This window comes from Apiospora aurea (assembly GCF_038362705.1).
Source record: "Apiospora aurea strain CBS 24483 chromosome Unknown utg000004l_segment0_segment0, whole genome shotgun sequence".
In the NCBI taxonomy this organism is placed as follows: Eukaryota; Fungi; Ascomycota; class Sordariomycetes; order Amphisphaeriales; family Apiosporaceae; genus Apiospora; species Apiospora aurea.
The window spans coordinates 4,813,294-4,838,673 of NW_027117391.1; the positions used below are offsets into that span (position 1 = coordinate 4,813,294).

General features: G+C 55.4%; 8 protein-coding genes across 8 annotated transcripts; 5 read left to right on the plus strand and 3 right to left on the minus strand.

Annotated features, from left to right (window-relative positions):
* Positions 1 to 460: 460 nt before the first annotated feature.
* PG986_006244 (cation-transporting ATPase 4) lies at positions 461 to 4,590 on the plus strand (the record flags this gene model as incomplete). The annotated part of the gene is made up of 4 exons (XM_066842466.1): positions 461 to 817; positions 899 to 3,040; positions 3,084 to 3,970; positions 4,026 to 4,590. The coding sequence occupies 4 exons, from the start codon at positions 461 to 463 to the stop codon at positions 4,588 to 4,590; spliced, it is 3,951 nt and encodes a 1,316-aa protein (XP_066702328.1).
* Positions 4,591 to 5,221: 631 nt separating this feature from the next.
* On the plus strand, positions 5,222 to 6,912 carry PG986_006245 (uncharacterized protein; the record flags this gene model as incomplete). Its single annotated transcript, XM_066842467.1, has 4 exons — positions 5,222 to 5,405; positions 5,461 to 5,478; positions 5,621 to 5,906; positions 5,982 to 6,912. The coding sequence occupies 4 exons, from the start codon at positions 5,222 to 5,224 to the stop codon at positions 6,910 to 6,912; spliced, it is 1,419 nt and encodes a 472-aa protein (XP_066702329.1).
* A 593-nt stretch (positions 6,913 to 7,505) lies between these two features.
* Positions 7,506 to 8,726, plus strand: PG986_006246 (malate dehydrogenase; the record flags this gene model as incomplete). Its single annotated transcript, XM_066842468.1, has 4 exons — positions 7,506 to 7,577; positions 7,690 to 7,807; positions 7,887 to 8,539; positions 8,577 to 8,726. The coding sequence occupies 4 exons, from the start codon at positions 7,506 to 7,508 to the stop codon at positions 8,724 to 8,726; spliced, it is 993 nt and encodes a 330-aa protein (XP_066702330.1).
* A 1,811-nt stretch (positions 8,727 to 10,537) lies between these two features.
* On the plus strand, positions 10,538 to 12,981 carry PG986_006247 (uncharacterized protein; the record flags this gene model as incomplete). Its single annotated transcript, XM_066842469.1, has 3 exons — positions 10,538 to 10,616; positions 10,686 to 12,646; positions 12,739 to 12,981. The coding sequence occupies 3 exons, from the start codon at positions 10,538 to 10,540 to the stop codon at positions 12,979 to 12,981; spliced, it is 2,283 nt and encodes a 760-aa protein (XP_066702331.1).
* A 657-nt stretch (positions 12,982 to 13,638) lies between these two features.
* Positions 13,639 to 14,610, minus strand: PG986_006248 (uncharacterized protein; the record flags this gene model as incomplete). Its single annotated transcript, XM_066842470.1, has 1 exon — positions 13,639 to 14,610. One exon carries the CDS (start codon positions 14,608 to 14,610, stop codon positions 13,639 to 13,641), a length of 972 nt encoding a protein of 323 aa, XP_066702332.1.
* Positions 14,611 to 15,530: 920 nt separating this feature from the next.
* On the minus strand, positions 15,531 to 15,911 carry PG986_006249 (uncharacterized protein; the record flags this gene model as incomplete). The annotated part of the gene is made up of 2 exons (XM_066842471.1): positions 15,531 to 15,719; positions 15,771 to 15,911. The coding sequence occupies 2 exons, from the start codon at positions 15,909 to 15,911 to the stop codon at positions 15,531 to 15,533; spliced, it is 330 nt and encodes a 109-aa protein (XP_066702333.1).
* A 2,288-nt stretch (positions 15,912 to 18,199) lies between these two features.
* Positions 18,200 to 19,778, plus strand: PG986_006250 (aldehyde dehydrogenase; the record flags this gene model as incomplete). The annotated part of the gene is given in 3 exon segments (XM_066842472.1): positions 18,200 to 18,327; positions 18,402 to 18,901; positions 18,916 to 19,778. 3 exon segments carry the CDS (start codon positions 18,200 to 18,202, stop codon positions 19,776 to 19,778), a joined length of 1,491 nt encoding a protein of 496 aa, XP_066702334.1.
* Positions 19,779 to 21,618: 1,840 nt separating this feature from the next.
* Positions 21,619 to 22,940, minus strand: PG986_006251 (uncharacterized protein; the record flags this gene model as incomplete). The annotated part of the gene is made up of 2 exons (XM_066842473.1): positions 21,619 to 22,739; positions 22,838 to 22,940. 2 exons carry the CDS (start codon positions 22,938 to 22,940, stop codon positions 21,619 to 21,621), a joined length of 1,224 nt encoding a protein of 407 aa, XP_066702335.1.
* Between the last annotated feature and the right edge of the window lie 2,440 nt (positions 22,941 to 25,380).

Consider the following 25,380-nt stretch of genomic DNA (forward strand, 5'->3'; position numbering starts at 1 on the left):
ATTTCCATCCACACGAGCGAAAAGTCGATGAATACCCGTCTTGTGCAGAAGGCGAATCTCACGTGCAATGGGTGTAACTGAATGACACCCCTGCAAGTGCCCAAATCAGCTAGAAGTTGACGGAGTTCCTTTGGTAGGTGGATGGGAATCGGGCCCGGAAGAATGATGTAACCGGATGCGGCGACTTTTGAAGGTTGCAAGCAGGCAAGGTTCCATCCACTATCGCCCACCCCTCCGGATCCAATGGTCAATGGTCAGTCAATTGGCCCAGCACCTATTTGGTTACTGGCTGGGGTTAGTGTAAGGAAAAGTACAGATTGTACGTTTGACAGCCAAACTTTGGCTGTCAATTTGGGCCCTCTTATTAACTCTTTCACAAAAACATCCTCTTTTCAGACAACTAAAGAGCAGAGCCAACTAGAATGTTATGTGAGGTCCTCTCGCATCTCCTTCTTCAATAATGGCTCCGCTGGTCGACAATAATCAGATCAAGAGCGCCGAGCTGCTCTCGCCGCTCCCAACCTATTTGCATCTCTACGTTTGGCCATTCGCGATAATATGGCCCATCTTCGCCCGTTATTACTACACCCCCGAGCTCTATGAGAAGCACATCGCCTCCCAGGAATGGACCTTTGTCTGGTGCGCCACCATCATCACCTTCCAGAGCTTGACATGGCTTAGCACCAACTGGAGCGTCAACCTGAAGGGCTCTTTCACTGCGACCAAGGCGAAAAAGGTCGAAGAGGCCCAGTTGATCAAGGTCATTCCTATCGCAAATGCGGGCACGGCCGAGATCTGTAAGCTCGAGCGCATCCAGGTAGGCTCTTCCCCATCATGTCTTGTATAGCGCAGGACCCCACTGCCAGCATTGTATGAATACTGACTTGCGACTCGGTAGGTTGCTGGCAAGCCCAACACTTCGTTCCTCTTCCAAAAGCGTCGATTCCTCTTCAACGAGCAGACACGATCGTTCAGCCCCCTCGTCTACAGCATCGATGCCGACCCAAAGCCCACCCTGGAAACATACCAAAAGTCCAATGGTATCGCCACCCAGGCCGACTTGACTCGCCTGGAGCAATACTATGGCGACAACACTTTCGACATCCCTGTCCCTACCTTCACTGAGCTCTTCCGCGAGCATGCCGTCGCCCCGTTCTTCGTTTTCCAGATCTTCTGTGTTGGTCTCTGGATGTTGGATGAGTACTGGTACTACTCGCTCTTCACCTTGTTCATGCTCGTCATGTTCGAAAGCACCGTGGTTTGGCAGCGGCAGCGCACACTTAACGAATTCCGCGGCATGAGCATCAAGCCTTACGACATGTGGGTTTACCGGCTGGGCAAGTGGACCGAGGTCCAGAGTGACAAGCTGCTCCCTGGCGATCTGGTCTCTGTTGGTCGAACAAAGGAAGACAGTGGCGTTGCCTGTGATTTGCTTCTTGTCGAGGGTACTGCGATCGTCAACGAGGCCATGCTCTCCGGTGAGAGCACCCCTCTCCTGAAAGAATCCGTGCAGCTGCGACCCGGCGACGCCGTTATTGACACCGAGGGCCTGGACAAGAACTCATTCCTCTGGGGTGGTACCAAGGTTTTGCAAATCACCCATGGAAACCCCGACGTTGAGAAGCCGAAACTGGCCTCCGGTGTTCGCCCTCCGCCAGACAATGGAGCTATGGCTGTCGTTTTGAAGACAGGATTTGAGACCTCTCAGGGTAGCTTGGTTCGAACCATGATCTACTCGACTGAGCGCGTTTCGGCCAACAACGCCGAGGCTCTGTTCTTCATCTTGTTCCTGCTCATCTTCGCATTGGCTGCATCTTGGTACGTCTGGGACGAGGGTGTCAAGAAGGATCGCAAGCGGTCCAAGCTTCTTCTCGACTGTATCTTGATTGTCACCAGCGTCGTCCCCCCTGAGCTTCCCATGGAGCTCAGTCTGGCCGTCAACACCAGTCTTGCCGCTCTGGCGAAATTCGCCATTTTCTGCACTGAACCTTTCCGTATCCCCTTCGCTGGTCGCATCGATGTCGCTTGCTTCGACAAGACTGGAACTTTGACTGGCGAGGACCTGGTTGTGGACGGTATCGCTGGTCTGGGTCTTGGTCACTCTGGCGTTGACACGCCCAAGGAGTCTGATGGCGCCCACAGCCATATGACACCTGTGCTCGAAGCCGGCATGGAGACTACCCTGGTCTTGGCTACCGCACACGCACTCGTGAAACTGGAAGAAGGCGACGTTGTGGGCGACCCTATGGAGAAGGCCACACTTTCCGCCCTCGGGTGGCAACTTGGCAAGAATGATTCGCTCACCACCAAACCTGCTATCGCAGCCGCTGGTGGTACCGTTGGTTCCGTTCAAGTCAAGCGTCGATTCCAGTTCTCGTCTGCTCTGAAGCGTCAAAGCTCTGTTGCCACTGTCAACGCCACTGACCCCAAGACTGGCAACAAGATGAGGGGCACTTTTGTCGCTGTCAAGGGCGCGCCCGAGACCATCATGAAGATGCTTACGACTGTCCCTGCCGATTACGAAGAAACGTTCAAGTACTTCACCCGCCGTGGCTCCCGTGTTTTGGCCCTCGCCTACAAGCAGCTGTCGACCGACGAAGAGCTCAAGTCTGGTAGAATCAACGATCTGAAGCGGGAGAATGTGGAAGCTGATCTCATCTTTGCCGGATTCTTGGTACTGCAATGCCCCCTGAAGGACGATGCCAAAGAGGCCGTGCGCATGCTCAACGAGAGCAGCCATCGTGTGGTCATGATCACTGGAGACAACCCGCTTACTGCTGTTCACGTCGCTCGCGAAGTTGAGATTGTCGACCGAGATGTTTTGATCCTGGATGCCCCTGAGCATAGTGACCGTGGCGACAAGCTAGTTTGGCGAAGCACCGACGACAAGGTTATGATTAGCGTCGACCCCTCCAAGCCCATCGACCCTACTATCCTCAAGGACAAAGACATCTGCGTTACAGGCTATGCTCTCAGCCAACTCAAGGGCAACACTTCTGCTTGGCTTTCTATCCTGCGTTATACCTGGGTCTACGCTCGCGTTTCGCTCCAAGCAAAAGGAAGAGATTCTCTTGGGTTTGAAGGATCTGGGCTACTACACTCTGATGGCTGGTGATGGAACAAACGATGTTGGAGCTTTGAAGCAGGCTCACATTGGTGTTGCGTTGCTCAATGGAACGCCCCAGGATTTGACTCGTATCGCAGAGCACTCCCGCAACACCAAGATGAAAGAGCTATACCAGAAGCAAATCGACCTGATGAAGCGCTTCAACCAGCCCGCGCCCCCTGTTCCTGTTCTGATCGCTCATCTGTACCCTCCCGGACCCACCAACCCGCACTGGCAAAAGGCTATCGAAAGAGAAGCCCAGAGGAAGGGTATCACTGCTGAGGAATATGCCAAGCAGAACGGACAAGCCATCGAGACCGTCACCACACCCGCTGCTCAACAATTGATCAACAACGACCCTAGGGCTGCCAAGCAACAGGAGGCTATCAAAAAGGCCTCGAGCCTCGCTGATAAGCTGACTTCCGGCATGATGGAGCAGGAACTGGGCGACGATGAGCCACCCAGCTTGAAGCTTGGCGATGCCTCAGTTGCCGCTCCATTCACCAGTAAACTGCGAAACGTTGTTGCTATTCCCAACATCATCCGCCAAGGCCGTTGCACTCTCGTCGCCACCATCCAGATGTACAAGATCCTTGCGCTCAACTGTTTGATTAGCGCCTACAGTTTGAGTGTACTCTATCTGGAGGGTATCAAGTTTGGCGACGGTCAGATCACGATCAGTGGTATGCTCATGTCTGTCTGCTTCCTCTCCATCTCCCGCGCGAAATCGGTCGAGGGACTCTCCAAGGAACGCCCGCAACCCAACATCTTCAACTTCTACATTATCGGTTCGATCCTTGGGCAGTTCGCCGTCCATATTGTCACCCTGATCTACATGGCCCGGTTTGTAGAGAACTTCGAGGAGTAAGTGGCATCGTCGGTCCCTTTTTAATTATTACGTAGCTAACCCCCCTCACAGGAAAGATCCAAACGTCGACCTGGAGGCCGAGTTCAAGCCCAGCCTTCTCAACAGCGCGGTCTACTTGCTCCAACTTATTCAACAAATCTCTACCTTCGCCGTCAACTACCAAGGACGACCCTTCCGCGAGTCTTTGTCGGAAAACAAGGGCATGTTCTACGGTATCATCGGTGTCACTGCCATCGCGTTCTCATGCTCCACCGAGTTCATCCCTGAACTGAACGAACAAATGAAGCTGGTTCCATTCAAGCCCGAATTCAAGACGACGTTGACTTCCGTCATGATGCTCGACTTTGTCGGTTGCTACCTCATTGAGATTGTTCTCAAGGCAATCTTCAGTGACTTCAGGCCTCGTGACATTGCCCTTCGACGACCGGATCAGCTCAAGCGCGAGCACGACCGCAAAGCCATTGAGCGGGCCGAGAAGGACGCCCGGGAAGAGCAAGCTCGCCTCGCCAAGGTTGAGGAGTTTGAGCGAAAGATGGAAGAGAAGAGGAGAAAGATCCAGGCATGGTCCCAGGGAGGCAACCAGGCGGCCCAGGCCTCTCCAGCTGCAACCCGGTAATCCGGGGTACTGGGGAAAGAGGAAATGTCTTAGAAGTAGTTGATGACACGTCATGTAGAATGGCGCAATCTTGACAGACTGGTGTTATAGATGGTGTACTTTTATCTGTCATTCCCCGTATTAACGAATAAGCATGGCACATATTAATAACAAAAGAAGAAACTCATCTCTTCTACCAAGAGAACGCGTCACCTTTGGACAGATCTCATGAACATCGTCTGTATGAAATACGAAGCTATCGGGGGCGCAGCCAGCACCCACACACGGTCAAACTTCGGGTACTACCTAACTGGAGCTAGAAAGTAGGTTAAGCTGTCAGCCCGCATCCCCCGTCATCGAACCCCATACAAAAATCAGCAGCACGTCCCAGAACCTGGCGCCATGACTGAGTCACAGCCGTTAGCAACTTAGACCTCATTGGTGAAAGACCACGTCGCTGCTTCCCCTCGAAGCCGAAGATGCCCCATTTGGCAATATTGCTGTAAGATATATAAGGAAGTCGGGACTACCCTAAAAGAACGTGCATCGCAATAGACAGACAAGCAATGGGACTTTCGGGTTTTCATGGGTTTTCATCCTCTCATCTCTGACACATTTTTGCTACTTACACACTTCTCAACGGTTGCCCCACATGGAGACTCCTGCTGTCAAGGGAAAGGGGGTTGTGATCTTTGGAGGCGGCACGGCGACGAATAGTCTCGTGGACATTTTCAACGATTTGCGCGGGAGCCGGGCTTGCACGCTCAGTTATGTCATTCCGATTAGCGATAATGGCGGGAGCTCTTCGGAGCTGATTCGGGTTTTTGGTGGTCCTGGTAGGAAGAACCCCTGACATTGGCAGATGAGAGTGTGCTAACTGAAGTTATTTAGGTATTGGTGATATACGAAGTGAGTGATCTATGTCTTCATTGGCGAGCGCAGCAGACACCACCCAACAACTCAATGGGATGATTTAATCGAGTCTCTCTCTCTCTCTCTGTGTGTGTGTGTGTGTGTGTGTGTTCAATGTCGCTAAGACTGCATTTTCCAGGCCGTCTCGTCCGCCTCATCCCGGCCGGGCCCGAGGGCAACGCGGACCTCGCGGCCACCAAGGCGCTGTTCAACTACCGGCTCAGCTCGGATCCCCAGGCGGCGCGATCCGAGTGGCTGGATGTTGTCGATGGCCGCCACGAGATCTGGACGGGCATCTCGAGCGAGAAGAAGGAGCTGATTCGGCCGTTCTTCAATCATGTCAATATGGAGATTGTCAAGAGGGCGCGGCCGAGTAGTACGTTTAACTTTGGGAGGGCGGCGGTGGGGAATATGTTTTTGACTGGGTGAGTACAAATCACATCGGCCTAGGTGCATTGCTGTATATATTCGAAACTGGTCAGTAGACTAAGTACATGCAGCGCCCGCATCTTCCTGGGATCCCTGGAGTCGGCCATCTATCTCTTGAGCCAGATCTGCGCCATCCCTCCTCAAACATTGGTCCTCCCGGCGATCAACACGAGCTTCACGCACCACATCTCGGCCGGCCTGGCCGACAAGACCGTCATCACGGGCCAGAACGCCATCTCGCACCCCAGCGCGCCGACGTCGCTGCCGGACATTGCGGCGGCGGCGACGCAGGACGTGGCGAACCAGCAGGCGGAAGACACGGACGAGCACGACCTCATTGAGGATGCTAACCTGCCGGGTTCACTGCCGATGCTGCGGAAGCAGTATATTGAGTTTTCCAAGTCGGGAGAGGAGGACCTCAGTTCGCGCATTGAGCGTGTCTGGTACATCAACCCCTACGGGCACGAGATCCGGCCCCGCGCCAATCCCAAGGTACTCGACGCCGTCGCGGGCGCAGGCGCTGTCATCTACTCCATCGGCTCGCTCTACACGTCGCTCGTGCCGAGTCTGATCTTGCGGGGCGTGGGTGCTGCCATCGCCTCGGCCCCTAAGGGGGTAGTCAAATTGCTAATCCTCAACTCGAGTCTGGATCGCGAGACGGGGCCCAGCACGGACCCGTTCTCGGCCGTTGACTTCGTGAGGGCCATCGTCCGGGCACTGCAAGAGAGCCAAGCTGCCGATGTGCGGCAGGTGGCAGGCAGCGCAAGCGCCGAAGAGGTGCGAAAATACGTGACGCATCTCATTCACCTCGAGGGCGACGGGACGCCGAAGGTGGACAGGGATGAGCTGGCTAGGCTCGGGGTGGAGCCGATTCGCGTCTACGGGCGCAGGGTGGACGGGATGCTGCGGTACGACGAGGGCGGGCTCATGAGGGCGATTGAGGCCGTCATTGGCACGGGACGCGAGATGATGGGCAGGAGTCGGAGGAATACGAAACAGTGACCGTTTTACGGGAGCTTTACCATCCCAATTCCGATTGCTATTTGTAGGTTCGACTTGCCATAGTAGTAAAGTGGATGAGATGCCACTAGATGTGTCTTCAGCACAGGGACAGAGAGCAATGAGGTCATTGCGCCTTGGTGCTGCTTTCTTCATTCGGCAACACTATAGCTCAACAAGACTGCTGTTCAATTACAAGTAGCCGCCGTGAATGAAGACTATGTACCTACCTAAGGTTTCAATTGAACAACCAAAAGTGACGATAACCACAAAGTCACCATGCCTTTGCACAGTAAACACCTAAACACCGGATACCGTAGTTTCCCCGAGCACCGATCGATCCGGACGCCATACCCGAAGAGGACAAGTGCGGGCTCAACAAGAAAGTGCTTTACCCGGCTGGAGGGACTTTTCCGAACAACGGGGAGGACCTAAAAAGCTCAATTGGCGATTTGGGCCATCGTCACCTTCCATTTTCTTCTTCCCATCCCAAGACTTGACCTGACTTGACGGCCACTGTCCAGCCTTCAATCCCGACACACTCTCTCTCTATTTACTTTTCCCCTGCAGATAAAGCAACAGTTACAGCAGTCAATATGCTTCCTGCCGTTTCCCGCATGGCCTTTGGCGCCTTCCAGCGCCGTGCCTTCTCCGCCTCGGCCAGAGACGTAAGTGAAGCTCTCCCCAGTCCCATCTACCGCCACTGCCGCCACTTGAGGCTTCCAGTGGCTCCAATTGGTGTGTCCAATTGCAATCGCTGACCTTGCCTCTTCTGCACAGCTGTCCAAGGTCGCTGTTCTCGGCGCTGCTGGTGGTATCGGTCAGCCTCTTTCGCTGCTCCTCAAGCTCAACCCCAGAGTCACTGAGCTTGCTCTGTACGATATCCGCGGTGGACCCGGTAAGTCGCTCAGCAACACCCCCATCCTACCAACCCTGGGCAAGGTCGGCTTACTGACAGCCTGCCTTGTCTCCTACAGGTGTCGCTGCCGATATCTCCCACGTCAACACCAAGTCCAAGGTCACTGGCTACGAGGCTACTCCCTCTGGCCTGGCCAGCGCTGTCAAGGGTGCCGATGTCATCCTCATCCCCGCCGGTGTCCCCCGTAAGCCCGGTATGACCCGTGACGATCTGTTCAACACCAACGCCTCCATCGTCCGCGACCTCGCCAAGGCCTGCGCCGAGTCTGCCCCCGAGGCCAACCTCCTGATCATCGCCAACCCCGTCAACTCCACCGTCCCCATCTGCGCCGAGGTCTACAAGGCCCGTGGTGTCTACAACCCCAAGCGCCTCTTCGGTGTCACCACCCTTGATGTCGTCCGTGCTTCCCGCTTCGTTTCCGAGAAGAAGAGCACCGACCCCAAGGACGAGAACATCACCGTTGTCGGTGGTCACTCCGGTGTCACCATTGTTCCCCTCTTCAGCCAGAGCAAGCACCCCGAGCTGAGCTCCGACGCCGAGATCATCAACCGCGTCCAGTTCGGTGGTGACGAGGTCGTCAAGGCCAAGGATGGTGCTGGCTCTGCCACTCTCTCCATGGCCATGGCCGGTGCCCGCATGGCCGAGTCCGTCCTCCGCGCCGCTCAGGGCGAGAAGGGCGTTGTCGAGCCCCACCTTCGTCGACAGCCCCCTGTACAAGGACCAGGGTGTCGACTTCTTCGCCTCCAAGGTCGAGCTCGGCCCCAACGGTGTCGAGAAGATCCTGCCCGTCGGCGAGGTCAACGCTGCCGAGGAGAAGCTCATCGAGGCTTGCCTGGCTGACCTGAAGAAGAACATCGCCAAGGGTGTCAGCTTCGTCGAGTCCAACCCCGGCAAATAGGCGCATAATTCTTTTGTCCTAGGGAGGACGGCGTTAGTGTAAGCCGGAAAGAAATCCGATCACGAGGGTTTGGAATGGCTACAGTTTGGTCATGGTCAGGCTAGGGATTGGGTTCGGCCTTTTTGCTGGTCTCCAAAGGGGAAAATATTATAGACTTGTGTCTTTAAGATGGCGAGGTGTATAATTAAGAGAGCAATACAAATGATACCACTTGCCTTTACCATATCATGATCTCGGAGTGGGTGGCTTATTAAATGATTCTGTTCTGTGTTGGGCCAGCGTTTTGTTGCGGGTATTACGTGCTCGCCGCCCCTGAAATATCTCTCGCCGCCCCTGAGTAGGGCTCGCTGGTATTACACACCATGACTTCAGTTACAATCAGGAGCCAACTCGCCATTCAAGTTGATCTATTTGCTGCGGCTAATCACCAGTCCTTTTCAACACCCTCTTAACTTGCACTCCGTGCCTAAAGTATTCAATGCAAGCATTCACTGATGATGTGATGGTCATTATTATGAGCCTTGTCTTAAGAACGGCATCCTAATACGATTGAAGGTATTTCATGTTTAACTTGAATTCCCGGTTGTTTCGGTCTCTAGAGTGCTGGGCTGTAGCAGTCCCTTGGCACCGAAGGTCTCATTGACACCAGCCGAGCAGGTAGCTAGGTATTAAGTGCCTGCGCAGCCGCAGCTCACGATCAACCAGCCGCACCCAAACCTCACGATTGTGTGCGGCTTGTAGGTACTCGTTTCTAAGTAGCAGTTAATACAAGATGAATTTCAACAGCCCTGGAAGGATCAAAACATTGCGACCACAATCATCGCACCTCGCATTCGCAGACACACGCAGCTCGTTGCCAAATCGAAGACCACTCCATCTGCTTCGACAGACATGGGCTTCAAGTGAATGTTCGAGGATATATATCGACGAGCTACAAGTTCGCAGTGTATTTTTGAACACATTCACTCGCACCTCGCACATACACACACACACGTCTCATCCAGACTACCAGGTAAACAAAGAGCGTTCGAGAGGTCGCCGCCATCATGGCACCACCTCATCGTCGAAGGGCTCGCAACCCTTTCTTGCGTTTAGAATCACCATCTCCTTCTCCTCACACCCCTCGTCCTGGCCCTACCCCGGCTCCTGCTCAGCTGCAGCAGCAACAACACCCCGTCGAGAGAGATGTTGATGGCCTCACGCGGTTTCTTGTTGGCCTCTTCGGTGAGTCTCAGGCGGCTGCTACTACTGTTGCTAGCCCGTTGGCAGCTCGACAGGGTACGCAGAGTAACCCTTTCGTGATCTCATCTTCGCCTTCACCCGAGCCTCAGCCTGTGCCTTTGTCTCAAGTTGAGCGTGAGCGTGAGCGTGAGCGTGTGGTTCGTTCACAGCCGAGCCCCGGCCCCGACCACATTATTTCATCACCCTCGCCGCTGCGACTGCCTGATGCATTGGTCGAGTCAAAGTCACCTGCACATGTTCCTGCATCTGGTCCACAAGTTGTTCCGCCTTCACCTTCACCCGTACCTGATGAACGTGTCAACTCACCTTTACCCTCACCTGAACATGCGCTTGTCACTGTTCCACGGGATGCGATACGTTCCCCTTCACCTGCACCTAGTCATAAGGTCGCATCACCTTCAACTTCGTCCTTATCTGGCCCACGCCGGATCCGGAACCCTTTTGCCGACTCACCTTCGCCACCGCCTGTGAATGGCAAACTCTCGAAAGGCCATCAAGATCAAGTCGGTCAACATGTCGAGTCACAGCGTCATCATCGATCTCGCTCAGCGACTGCTGAGGCGGATCCAATGCTTTTTGATTTCAAGGAGCTGTTCAAGAGGACCTCTTCCACGACTCGACGCAAACGAGCCGCTGATGATTATGATCGTAAGTAAAACCTGCGGATTGGGGGCATTGCTCAACATGTGGTCGTTACTAATAGTCATCCGCCTCCAGATGAGCATTCCTTGTTCGTACCCAAGAGACGCAAGATAGTTTCGGCTATAGTCATCGATGACAGGGACGCAACTGTTGTCAAGGAAGAGAACCCACCAAAGACCAACTTGATTCCGGGTTCTGCTAGTCCAGCTGCCATAACCAAGCAGCCCGAGGTTGGTGATGGCGTTGATCGAGCGAGATCTCGCTCAATTGAGACGGATCAATCCCTTTTCGGCAGTCCAATTCGTGACGTTGAGGAGATCGCAAGTCCCGAGCCTGAGCAGCTGTCGGATGAGCAACCTTCAGTTGGTAATCTCGATACGAAAGATGCGGATGACCAGCCTGAGAAACTATCTGAAGACCAGCCTGAGGTCAGCGACAGCGTCGCCCGAGCCAGGTCTCGTTCAATTGAGACGGATCGATCTCTCTTTGGCACTCCAACTCGCGACGATGAGAAGGTCACAAGTCCAGAGGCTGAGCAGCTCTCAGATGACCATCTGTCCTCTGAGCAACCGTCAGCTGGTGATGTTGCTGCGAAAGATGTGGACGACCAGCCTAAGGTCCAGCCTGAGGTCAACGATAATGCTGATCGATCCAGATCTCGCTCAATCGAGACTGATCATTCTCTTTTTGGCAGCCCAACTCGCGACGATAAGATGGCAACTCCAGAGTCTGAACAGCTTTCAGGTGCGCAGCTGCCCACGGAGCAACCGTCAGCTGGCGATCTCGATGCAGAAGATGTGGAAGACGTTGATGCCATGAGCATCTCCAGCTCCAAGTCGGCCCCAACCTATGAACACATCGGCGTCGAATGGGAAACCAAGGAATTCGACTACTTTAATCCCTACCCAGTATGGAGCTGCGAGCCCGAAGTCCACGAGGTGGTCGAGCTGCTCAAGGAGGTGGTGAGCCCCCTGGTGGAGTACCACGTCAAGCTCCTACACGAGAGCGCCTACAACCGCTTCTTCGAGGTCGAGTGGGACAACGAATACTACGTCCTGAAACTGACCGTGCCCGTCTGCCCGGAGCTCAAGACGCGGAGCGAGGTCGCAACCATGCGCTGGACCAAGGCCATGACCCCGCTGCCGCTGCCCGACGTGGTTCAGAACCTGTACAGCGTGTCGACCAACAACCCGATCGGCTGTGAGTGGATCCTCATGCGCAAGGTTTCGGGAAAGCCGCTGTTCGAGTGCTGGAACGACATGAAAATGTCACGCAAGATACGCCTGGTCGAGCAGTTGGTCGAGTACACGGTGCGCGTCTACGACAACGAGTTCGAGGGCATCGGGAGCCTCTACCCGGCCGCGCCCGGCGATCCTGACCAGCGTCCCGAGCTCAAGGGCGTGGAGGCCACCATGCCCTTCTTCTGGAACGGACGGTACTACCAGCATCGGCGATACGGTCCGTACGAGACCTATAGAGACTGGGCCTTCGACCGGCTCGATCTTGCTTGCGAGGATGCTGGGGCCGTGCTGCCCAAGTTGGAGAACAGGGAGATTCGAAAGGTTCCTTGGCGCATCCAGGCTCTCGTCGCTAAACTCAAGGAGCTACACGATGTTCTTTTCACCGCGCCTGCTGCAGAGGGGACGGAGGGACCCAAAGGCGCCACGAAGGAGGATCCCATTGATCTTTTGAGTGACAGCGAAGACGAAGATGTAGCTGAACCCGCTGGCGACAATACTGCCAACATGTCAGTGCCCTTCAACTGCGAGGAGAAGTGCATGCTGTGGCACGCCAACCTGTCCATGGACAACATCTTCGTCGACGACACGGGCGTCATCACCGGCGTTCTGGACTGGGAGTGCGTCTCCGCGATCCCGCGCTCCATCGGCTGCCAACTACCCGCCCTGCTCCTCGAAGGCCACGACCGCACCCACGAGCCCCGTCTCGAGCACTACTGGACCTTTTCCGACACCATCCCTGCCCAGTCCCCCATCCCCTCGATCGAGGACGACGAAGACGACGAAGACGAAGACGAAGTCGCCATCGCCACCGACGACAGCGAGAACTACCTCGACGGCCGACCCCGCGGCCGCCCCCCGCCACCGCCGCCCCCCACCCACGCCCGCAGGTAGGCCCGACCCCCGCGTACTGGCAAGCCCGCCGCGAGTGGGAGCTGACGAAGCTGCGGCACCACTTCGTCCGGACCATGTCGGATCGCTCGCTGGGCTGGCACATGTGCCACAAGTACCACGCGCTCAAGCGCGACTTCGAGACGGCCGTGCAGTACTGCGACGAGCCGGTGCTGCTCGACGTGGTCGAGGCGTGGGTCGGGGACGTGGAGGAGGCGCTGCGGAAGAAGCGGGGAGATTAACGAGGCGGCGGGCGGCGACGAGAAGTTGAAGATGAAGGGGGTGGAGGTTTGGAGTTTGGAGAGGCGGGTTGCGCAGGGGAAGGCAGGCCCCGGATGGGCATAATGAGGGTCAACAGCATCAGTAGTTGGGAGGCGTGGCGCTGAAGCTACTTACCTGCTGGTGGTGCAACCGATCGGGTTGGTTGGTGAGGCGGAAGCTGCTCGTCTCTTGGGCGGAGTCTGGGAAACGAAACGAGAGATGGGCTACTTTGAACGAGCCAAATTGTACGGACTTATCAATCTTCACGCGCGAGAAACCAGATGGCGCGAGCTCGCGCTTCTCAGAGAAAAGAGGCAAAAGATTAGCTGAGCAGGTTTTCTTTCTTCGCCGATCGGTAGAAATGGCACGAGGCACTACAAACAGTTGTTTTTTCGCCAAAGCAAACACGACAAACGAAAGACGAATAATAGCTAATAAACAAACTATAAAATCAAAGCTCTCAATGTTCTATTAATAACAGTGCAGATGACCACCTACCTGTTCCTACCAGACAGACGCCAGGCCCGTGTAAATACAACAATAAAACAAAAACCACCACTCTATTCGTCTTGGGTAAAAGAATGTCCTACGACTTACCCAGTAACTAAGCAAAGTACTCCCTTAAGTCTTTGGAGGTTTTAGACCTTAGCCCTCTTCTTGTCCTTGTCATCAGCCACCGAGTCCTCCACAAGCGAGCGCAGCGAAGGCCGTCGGTGCTCCGCGGCCTCTTCCTCGTCCTCATCATCACAGTCATACTCGGCATCGCCATCATCATCGACCTCACTCTCGCACGCGGGGACCACGCTGACGGCGGCAGGCGCCTTCGTGCCAACCGCACCGAACAAGAGCTTGTTGAACTCCTCCATCGGGTCTGCGTCGCCGGCAGAAGCCGTGCCGGTCGCGCAGCCCTCGTCCTCGGAATCGGAATCGGAGTCGGTAGAGTCGTCGCTGTTGGGACCGGCTTCCGAGGACTCCTCCGAGGAGGCGTAGGCCGCGACCCGCCGCTGCTCGTGGCGCTCCCAGACCTCTGCGCGCCAGGTCTTGCCGTCCGCCACGAAGACGGGCACGATCTCGTCAAAGTCCTCGGCGCTCAGGCCCGGGAAGTTCTCGAGGGTCACGACCTGCGTGTGCAGCGCCGCGTCCGTGTCGCCGCGCCAGCCGACGTTGGCCGGGTCCTGGGCGGTGCACGCCTCGGTGCGCGGGCCGGTCTGCTGGTTCTTGTTATCGCTGTTCTTCTTACCCTTCTTGCCTCGGGACTGCTGCAGGATCAAGGCGCGGCCGCCCACCTTGGTGTCGGCGCGGCAGGCGTGGGGCAGGCCCGAGACCAGGATCGAGGGGTTGGGGTGGGAGCAGTTGGACTGGTTCTTGGGGCAGACCCAGACGGGGGTCTGCGTGCGGCATTGGCAGGTGTGGTATTGGAAGATGGCTTGGCACTCGACCTTGTTGCCACTCCACTCGTCGTCGTAGATGCTGGTGTTACTGCTGCTGGTGACGATTGGGGTCACCGCGCCTTCGCTAGCGTGTTTGGCAGAAAGGCCCAATGCCATTTCAGACAGGGTCCTGAAAGGGACGAAAGGGCGGGCGTTGGGCTTGAACTGGAAGGATGACATTTTCGGTAGAGTGCAGGGAAGTGGTAAAGTGATAAATAATAAGATGGCGAAGCAAGCCTGCTTGCGACGAAGCGTAGGTTTAAATTGAAAGAGTGTGTGGATCGGTAACGGTAGTGTTCGTTAGTTCGATAGTTGGTAGAAAAAGTCTGGCTATTTCCTACTGAAGTCCGGGAGGCACTGGTTAAATTAGGAGGAAAAGTGAAGTGAAGTGGTTTTTTGGGAGCTTTTTGGTAGTATTCGATCGTGGTTTAAACAATAATTATTGGGTATCTATCCGTGATATAAGTACGCTCTATGTGCATTGTGTCCCGGTTTTTTAAGGCTATAAAGGAGGTCGTCGTGAAAGGTATAATGGCCACTTTGTGAGAGGTGTAGTAAACTAAGAATCCTTTGTTATACTATGTATTGCTAAGCTAGATATGACTTATGGCCTAGATTATAGTCTTCCCTTATACCTTCTTTCACTAAACAAGGCGATTGTTAGGGGTTTAAAGCGCCTTTGTTATCTGGAAAGCTACGATACTTGTGCTATACTAGCCCTTGCTAAAGAGTAGAGTTGACCATGGTTAGTCGGCGAGTAGACCTTCTGCTACGCTCGTCACCTGGAGAAAGGTGGTAGCTTGGCTTCATGGGCGATATGATGCGTTCGAGGGTCCGTATGGTGAGCTAGCATCGTTTAGGAATAACGAGATTTGTCTGCCACTTCGATCCGGCGTGCGAGGAACCTTCCTTGATGTACACCATCACTTGGTCTAACGTATTCCAACTACACAATTATCAGTTGTGTATGCCACGGATCTTCGCTCGCATTGGATTTCTTTTCTGGCATACTTATCATTCGGGATTCGAGATGAGGCAGAGGCTCTTGGCTGTTAGTTGCGCTACAGGAAACCAAGGTGGTTCAGTCGCCCGACGATTCTTCAAGACCACATGTTTCGGGTTCGAGACCTGATTCGGGACTCGGGCTCCGAGAAATATGGGAGGTAGTCAGTCTCGACGTCGGCATAGTTCATGCTAGCCTCGAGCGTGTCCAGAGCCTGAGCAGCTTTCGTAGCGCTGGTATGATCTTCAGCGTGGCCCAGCACTGAGCATCGTTCTCCCGGCGTCGACTGCTCGACGGTAGTAAAGGGCGGGGATTTTCGGCCTGCCAGTTAACCTACGATACAGAGTGCCGGTGCGGACGAAACATTGCTGACGCCGCTACTTCCACCGCGGACTCCCTCGATGAGAACGAGTTTCTGGTCTCGGTCTTGAGCCACGTGGTGCGCTGTAGCGGTGGGCAGTACACCGAGCTCTACCATTGCGCAAAGCGTGCGTCTGGGGACATCTTCCTTACTGACGAGAACAGCATAGCAGCAGAACGATAGCTTCAAGAAGCAATTGCCCACGTGTCCAGACGAGCCGCAACCACGTCTCGACGTCAAGAGGGACAAGGAGAACCTCGTCAAGAACGCCGTGCACCAGACATCATCCGGGGAAGGTGTACGTGGCCGAGAGCGTCACTCCCATTCACATGTCCAGATTCCATCGAGACATGGACCAAGATCCCCGGGCCAGTACCCGGGGGTGCCACCAACGTACGAGATGGTCCCACCGGGAGACCATTATGGTGGCCAGCGGGTGCGACGACCTCGGGCAGGAGGTTGCGATCATATTCTCCTCGTACGCGTCCCGGCCCTGGACTGGACGGGGCAATGGAGCTTCGCTCAGAAGCGGAGAAGCTCAGAAAAGTAAGTTTCGGTGCCAGTCAGGGTCAGTTGGGTCTCCATGTGCTGTGCCGCGATATTCCATGTTGGGATGGTGGAGCGGACACAGTTGCAGGGCGGTTGGCGAACATCATCTGCCCCATGACCAGTTAGGAAGGACTGACTGGGCCGCGACACACAGGATTGGTCGGCCATACTCAACAAAGAAGTCGCTCCAGGAACCGCATAGCTGCTGTACGATGGACCCCGTTGTTATTGTTGGGTTACTCTGCTTCTTACACGGACTTGGGCCAACAGTGCGCCGTTTTGGGATGGGTGGCATTGATCGGCATGGACGCCGACGAGAGCTGGTTGCTGGCAGCGCATCGTGAAGTCTCTTCAAGCCAAGAAACCAAGAACCTGTGTGGACGAATGGGATCGGACATACCATCCGAATTCAGATGAACGATTTGAGAATATCGTATATCACATCGCCGACTTGCAAGTGTAAGTCCGATGAATATTAGATTATCTTCCCCGACTTGTTTCGAGGTTAACTTTAGGGGCTTGGGCCCGCTAGGCCGCTGTTTGGCACTTTGGCTGGCCCCTGCGTCCAGCACTATCTTCGGCACCTACCGTGCCAAGTGCCTGGGCAACAGGGCAGAAACAGGGGCAGCGTGAGGGCCAGAAATCTAATCCCCGATGAGTTCGATAAAGCCGACGATGGACTGAATATCAACTGGGCTCGGTCCATTTTTCCGAGGTGGGCATCAGTGTGATGCAGGAGCTCGGTAATGCTGGATGATGCATTGGTGAAAGCATGTTTCATTGCAATTGTCAATAATTGTCCAGCAACAGGCGACCGAGTGGGTTGGGGGCTGGTTATCAACTGACATGTTCCCACACTTCCGTCCTTCAGACATTTAGCGAACCATTCAACGAAATGGCAACGCGGGGCTCCTGCGCGGGGAAGGATGGGGGAGCTTTTGGCTGATTCGACCGGCCCAACAGCGATAATCGCTGCCCGTCTTCCGAGTTTTCCCTGTGTTTGGATGCATTACATACTCGCTTCTTCAATTGCCCGGGGGAATTGCAGGAGGCTCAAAGGGCCGAACCCACTGCCTCGACCAAACAGCCCGTGAACCTTGGTAAACTCGGGCGGCGTAGGCCAATACCATCTGTAGAACAAGGCACCAGGCCCGGCGCCAGGGCGTGCCAGGGTGCCGGAATGGGCGATGTTACCCCACCACAGACGCAGTCTCTGGCGCCCGTCATCGGCTGGTCCAGGTTACATCATTTGGCCCGGATCGACGACTCGGTTCGCATCCCGTTCGAACGGCCAATTGATTGACCCCGGACCTGGCCTGACCAACGTGAGAAGCTACTGGCGTCGCTGGTCCAAAAAAAAAAACCGATATCAAGGTTACCCATATCTTGTATATTTGGGTAGGGAATCCGCCGCGAGAAAGAAAAGAAGTAGAGCGGGAGGGTCAGTCTCCAGTGCCACGGCAATTCGTCCATCAGTTCCGTCCGTCCTTCCACCACCAGGAACCACCACCACCACTCAGTGCCAGTCAGTGCCAGTCAGTGCCTGTGCCAGTGCCTGTGCCAGTACGCGTGCCGCCAGTTGCCGCCACCAACCACACACCACCTTACCTTATCACTTATCAACGAACCTCAGATGAGACTCTCAAGTCGCACCCCGGGCCTGCGGACCCCGCGTCTGTTCCTCAGACCGGCGCGGAGTACATATGCCTCGCCCTCAACCCCCCTTCGCAATTCGTTCCTACTCCAAGGCCCTCTCCCTCTCATCTCATTCGATCCGCTCCTCCAACTCCATCCTACAGCGAAACACACATCGCATAGGGACCCATCCCTTCTCGACGACAACCTCTCTGAACGAAATGGCCGACCTCAGGACTGATCTCGTTGCCCCCAACGGCAGAAAGGTCAACCTGCCCACTGGACTCTTCATCAACAACCACTTTGTCCCGGCCACCTCAGGCCAAAAGATCACCAGCATCAACCCTACGTAAGACTTTCCTCTATCGCTGCCCCCTCAAAACCACTTGCCGCCCACAAGTAGTGACACTAATATCCCATCAGCAACGAGGAGGTCATCTGTGAAGTCGAAGCCGCTTCTGCTGGCGATGTCGACACGGCCGTCAAAGCAGCTCGGGCCGCTCTGAACCATGAATCATGGCGCGACCTATCTGGCTCCGATAAGGGTGCTATGATGCACAAACTCGCAGACCTAGTGGAAGCCGAGAAGGAAACCTTGGCTACCATTGAGACGTGGGACAACGGAAAGCCGTACACCGATTCCCTGTTCGATATTGGCGAGGTTATTACCACACTCCGGTACTACGCTGGCTGGGCCGACAAGATCCATGGCCACACCATCCCCACAACCCCCAAGAAGTTTGCCTACACCGTTCGGCACCCAATTGGTGTCTGCGGCCAGATCATTCCCTGGAACTTCCCCCTCGCCATGGCTGCCTGGAAGCTGGGTCCTGCCCTGGCCGGTGGCAATACGGTGGTCATGAAGCCGGCTGAACAGACCCCCCTCTCCATTCTGTACTTTGCCAGCTTGATCCCCAAGGCTGGTTTCCCCCTGGAGTTATCAACATTCTTAATGGTCATGGAAAGGAGGCCGGCCACGCCATTGCCGCTCACCTCGACATCGACAAGGTTGCCTTCACTGGCTCAACTGCAACAGGAAAGCTCATCATGAAGACGGCCAGCGTCAACATGAAGAACATTACCCTCGAGACTGGTGGCAAGTCTCCCTTGCTCGTCTTCTCGGATGCCGACCTGGAACAAGCGGCGAAGTGGTCTCAATTCGGTATCTTCGGCAACAGCGGCCAGATCTGCACATCCACATCGCGTGTTCTGGTACATGAGTCGGTCTACGATAAGTTTGTCGAGCTGTTCAAGGAAGCCATCAAGACCCTGAACAAGGTCGGCGATCCGTTCGAAGAGGGCACATTCCAGGGTCCTCAGGTCACAAAGGAACAGTACGACAAGATCCTCGGGTATGTCGAAGTGGCCAAGTCCGAAGGTGCCATATGTGCCGCTGGAGGCGTGCCCTTCAAGGGTGTCGGTCAAGGCAAGGGCTACTTCATTGAGCCCACCGTCTTCACCAACGTGAAGAGCCACATGACGATCTACCGCGAGGAGATCTTCGGCCCATTCGTCGCCATCTCCTCCTTCAAGACGGAAGAGGAGGCCGTGGAGATGGCCAACGATAGCACCTACGGTCTGGCCTCGGCCATTTTCACCCAGGACATTGCGCGCGCCCACCGAGTGGCCGACCGGATCGAGAGCGGCATGTGCTGGATCAACTCTTCGCAGGACTCGGACCCGCGCATCCCCTTCGGCGGTGTGAAGCAGAGCGGCATCGGCCGCGAGCTCGGCGAGGCTGGTCTGGCGGCGTACACCAGCGAGAAGGCCATCCATGTGAATCTGGGCACCAGAATGTAAAATTTTCTCTCGACGTTTTTATGTATACCAGGAGTTATCATTTCGGAAGTTTATAGCCATTAGGGGACGATGCTTGCATCGTCTGAAATAGCTTGATGAGTCAATACGACCTTACTGCGTACTCAACAGTCATTGCTCGCTACTTTTCGTGGCCTCCTAGAGGCATATGTGATGCTCTCGACATCTGTCTCGCTCAATTAGTCGCACACCATAACTCTCACCCTACATACAGTCCAGCTTCAACCCTGTCTCCACCCAACATGGGCGCTCGGCACTACAGCTTCCCTACGACTTACATATATGGGAGTCCCTGCGGAATCTTCGTCGCCGCTTCGATTCTTGCTCTGTCTTTGTTTTCTCTGCGAGTCGGATAAGCCACCCGCAGCGTCTTTACGTCACGCAAGGGAAGCTGGCCAGCACGGAAGGGTAGAGAGGCACAACGTCTCGCTCAGCACGGGGAGTGTGTAACATGGTGCAGTCAATGTCTCTCATTCGTGAAATCGAAATGCACTCACCCGGTGATCTCGTTGCACTGCGTCCGGGTTCTGCAAGGGCTCGAACGAAAGAGAGAGAGAGAGAGAAAGCAGTAGCCGTTATCTCGGATTGGACGGCGATCAGCAGGATTAACCGTATCGTTTAGTGATTCCCGTGTTAGAGGCGGTCTTCACCTCTCTTCTTGTCGTTATCGGCACTGCTCAAGCCGCTTGTCGAGCCGGATCTGGGCCAGCTCGCGATGATGATGATGATGATGATGATGATGCGCCTGGTCCGGGAATCTCTGACCCCTGTCTGTCTGTCGCCCGGAATGATGAAGCTCAGGGCGCCGATATAGTCATCGCGTCTCGAGGATCTCGAGCTTGGAATACGCGGCGGTTACCTCCGCTAGTCGTTGAAGATCGAGGCTACCCACGTGTGAGTGGGTGCGAGCTCTTGGGATAACGGAAGGACCTCCCTCGGCACGCGGTAAGTCACTAATGATTTTGAAGGAGGCATCAGTCTCAACAACACCTGGATCCAAGTAACCCATGATCCTACGAAAGAAACGAGGCAAGATGACGCAGACACTCAGGACGTCATAAATGCCACGACACTCCGTGGCAGATCATAAAATGATCAATTCGTCTACGCAGGAAGACAGGTTACAATAGTTGTAAGGCACGAAATCTTCCAAGTCCCCTTTTTCTTCCTTTTCTTTCGATACTGATCATCGGGCTCGTGGACTGGCATCCCAAACTTCTAACCCTTGCTCACAGCAGTGTATGCGTATAATATACCCAGAATAGAAATCGAGAAGCCTTTCCACCTTTGATATTACAGCACACGTTCATGCATCGTCGGTGATCTCGGCGATCTTTAGTGCCAAGAAAAGAAACACCCGGTTTTTCAGTGTCGTCTCAACTTTCGGGTATGCCACATAATGCCACGAACATGAAACAGCCCGTCCAAAAAGATAGACATCGACAACATCCCAAGCTAATTAAACAAGTTCAGTAGTTACTAGGAGCTCCTAAAACACTAGCACTCGAAACAGACAGCACGAAGACAAGACACCACGAGGTTTAAGGAGGAACTTTTGTTTGTCATTTTTACGGACACGGTGATTATGGTTTAGCAGGCGCGAAATCTACGAGGCAGCTGAACTGAGAGAAAGAAAAAAGAAAAAAAATGTAACATCAACTCTAAACAGACATGAGAATTAAGGATACAGGCACGGGGTGTGTGTTCCGTACACAGCCGACGGCGCAGCATCGGCGCAGTGCAGTGTAGGGCCCGGCGCGGCTATTTTATGTGATATGGACTAATTAACCATCTTGAAAGCGTGAACTTGTGAAATGGGAAATCAGTTGCGGCCGCGGCCACCACCGAAGCCTCCGAAGCCTCCGAAGCCTCCGGCACCACCACCGCCACCGAACTTGTTGCCGCCGTTGCCACCGCCGTTGCCACCGAAGTTGTTGCCACCGCCGTTGCCGCCGTTGTTACCGCCGCCGTTGTTGTTGTTGTTGTTGTTTCCACCGTTGTTGTTGCCGTTGTTGGCCTGGTTGCCGGCGTTGCTCTTGACGATGCCGGTCTTCTGCTGCTGGGCGAGCACGGCCTTGGCGACGGCGGCACCCTGGTTCTGGTCCTGCTGGTCGTCGTTGTTGGAGCCCTGGGCCTCGGCGATGGCGCCGGCGGCGGCGGCGAAGTCCTGCTTGTTCTGCAGGACCTGCGTCTCGATGCCGTCCTTGGTCTGCGCCGTCTCGATGTTGCCGGGCGCGTTGCTGCCGGGCAGGGCCTTGACGTCCGTCTGCTGGACCGCGAAGCAGCCGCCGACCTCCTGCTTGTTGATGCAGCGCACCGTGCACACGTTGCCGGCCGAGGCGCCCTTGCACTCCAGGTCCTTGGGCATGGTGACCGTCAGGGTCATGGTGTTGGCGCGCGCGCCGATGCGCGAGTGCGTCTCGTGGCGGACCTCGAGCTGGCGCATGCGGAAGCGGCCACCGCCGCCGCCGCCACCGAACTTGTTGCCCTGGCCGCCGAAGGGGTTACCGCCGCCACCGCCCTGGCCACCGAAGGGGTTGCCACCGCCGCCACCTTGGCCGCCGAAGGGGTTGCCACCACCACCGCCGCCGAACTTGTTGCCGCCACCGTTGCCTCCGTTACCACCGCCGTTGCCGCCGTTGCCACCACCATTGCCGTTGGTCTGCTGGAGCTTGATCTGGCCGGTGGCACCCTTGGCGTTGGACTGGTCGTCCAGGTCGCAGGTGTAGGGGCCGCCGCTCATCTGGGCGTTGTCCTGGCTGATCTGGACCTGGACCTTGCTTCCCTTGGTGACCTTGGTGACCTCGCCCTTGGTCAGGGCGACCTCGGTGTTGGCGCCGACGTCCATGTTGCCCACCACGGTCCGGCCGCACTGGTTGACCACGTTGGCAGAAATCTCCGAGGTCTTGATGATGTTCATATCAAAAGGGTCATTGGGGTCCACTGTAGGATGATGTGGTTAGTCTTTGTTTGTTTCCTGCATATGGTATATCGTATATGGTAAGGCTGGACACTGCCAAGCAGTGAGATCGTTGGCTTACCTTGGAGACCCTTGCTGGTACCCAGATTTCCCTTGGCGCTGATGATGTTCTGGCCATGGGCCACGGCCAAGAAGGCGGAGAGGACTGCGGTTGTGGAACGCATCTTGATGATCTGGATTTTGTTTTGCGGCAGAAAGAGGGAATGAGAACAACAAGGCCGGTGTGTGTATGTAATATTAGTTCAAAGTGTCTGGAATAGAGAAAACGATTGAAAAGGATACTCGTAAGTATGCTATACAGGCCAGCTGAAGGAAGGGCGAAGCGAAGCGAAAGTCAGCTAAGGGGAAACTGGAAAGATGGGATGCAGAAGTGAAGTGATAGGCAAGAGGGGAGGGAAACATCAGAAAAAAAAACTGGTCTGACGATTCTGTATTTATCTATCAGTGGCGTGACATGAAACCCCGGTGACGATGGCCAGGGATGGCGGCACAGGTCAGCCAAGTTAGCCACGGCTCATCAGCTAGGGTGCATCCCATACGGGTCGCCTCGACTTGGCCGTTTCGCACCAGTGACCCAAGATGGACACCGGGGGTGCCATCTTGGTACGGGCGAGGTTACCTTCGGGATAGACTCGGCGATGTTTGTGCTAGCAGGCAGGCAGGCAGGCAGGGCAGGACTGTCTCTGACTGCGGCATGCAAACGCCCTGGCTCTGTGACTCCCTGGACCCCGGGCTCCTTTCCTTGCCCGAGGTGCCTGTCTGATGTGCCTGATGTGCCTGGTGCCTGGGATGGTGGTACAAACAGGTGGGATGTAGCAGGTGGCAGGTAGCCGGAGCGACAGGAGGAAGAATTCCAAAGAGCACATAAAAGTGGTCGGTGCTATTGCGGCAGGTCCTGTAACACAGCGTGCAATGTGCGTCTGCAAGCTCTGGCGGCGCTGCCTCGCCTTCACCTCCGTGGAATGCAGATCTATGCGACTCTAGGGGCCCTGAGGGCAGTACGGAGGGAGAACGAGTGCAGTTGGTGGCAGTCCACCAAAGGTGTAACAGGCAGCCCGGTTTTCGCAGCGGGGCCGGACCCGCCGCCATGACAGTCCGGGCCCGGTTTTCCATTCTAACGGCAACCCGCCAAGGCGCCAAGCAGGCCAGCCAGACTTAAGCTTATTGCGCGAGAAGCCGCCCTGGGCTGGTTGGGGGGCCCGCCCAAAGCGAAGTAGTTTGTTTCGAAAATGGCCGTTGTTGTTGCAGGTCTTCTGTCGCTGGTCGGCATCACAGGCAGAGCAGGGCAGCAAACGCCCGAGAGGTGAGTGGGGGTCAACGACGTCTTACTTCCCACGCCACCAGGGAACGTCCTCATCCGAATTTCATCGTGATGGAGACATCATCAGATCCTGCCTTCTTTCAGATTCCGCCTCCTTGCCCTCCTTGCAGCCACTGGCCGGGTTGCCCAACTAGGCAAACACGCGCCTTGGGACGACGGTTATGATGCGCCCAACCGGCCTTTTCGACGAGGCGCAGACCAGTGCCCTCCAGACATGCTTCAAACGCCCAGAACAAGAGAACCGTCCCCATGGGCCCCAGTTATGAAAGAAAAAGAACATTTGGCTGAATCTCTAAATCAAAGAAGCGGGCGCCATGTGTCCGCCATCGTCTGCCATTGTCTGGGGCTCGTTGGCTCCTGCTGGGACGAGACTAGGAATCTCCAAGTCCACGGAGCCCGAGGACCCTGTGTTTTTTCGATCATGTTCGAACAATGTTTAGCTGATGAGTCCATCTTTTTTCGCCAGGTCGAATCGAATCGATCAGCATGCCTAGCCTAGCCTAGCCCGTTCGTTGGGTTGAGGCTCTGCTCCTGCTCCTGCTTCTGCTTCTACTTCGACTGGAGCCGAACGAACTGTGAGGCTGTTCAGCAATTGGCAGTGTTGATCATCTCACTTGTCGCGCTGTCGATCTGTCTGTCGGGTAATCCTTAACGACCATTTCCGGTGCCCCGTTTCGCCAATGCGAATCCCATTTCCAAGTGTTCCTAATTAAACCAAACACGAACCGTTCGGGACCGCTGGAATTCCCACCCCCTCCTCGCATACTACCAGTAATTTTTGCATGCACCACAGTCAGTACTACGACGAAGACGCTTCTAGACTCTATGCACATACACGCAGCACAACGGAAAACACACAACTGCCAATTGTTTCGTTCCGCTTTCTCTCCGTATCGTATCCCACCCTCATCTCGAGCTGGATCTGAGCTCGGAGCCCCCTGGCCACGCGTCCGCTTGACAAGCAATTTGCCAAGGCCCCCGTCTACCATGTCATTGATCGATGGGCGCCAAGCATCCGAGGGATCGGACGAAAGAAGAGTCAGGCCACTGCCGTCTTGCCGAGCAAACGCCCTACCCTTCCTTCCCGCCAAAGTAAGGTTGCTAAGGTTTGGGTTGCCGGCGTGCCTTTTTCCTCGAACCTCAAACACCAGGGGCCGGGCATGCAAGGTCTCAGGGTACTGGACCGGGGGGGGTGCAAATGGGCAAATGGCAAATTCGCAAAGGGGCTAATGCGCCAGGGGCAGGGAGGGGCTTAGCCGGCGGCAGAGGTGGGAAAAGGTGGA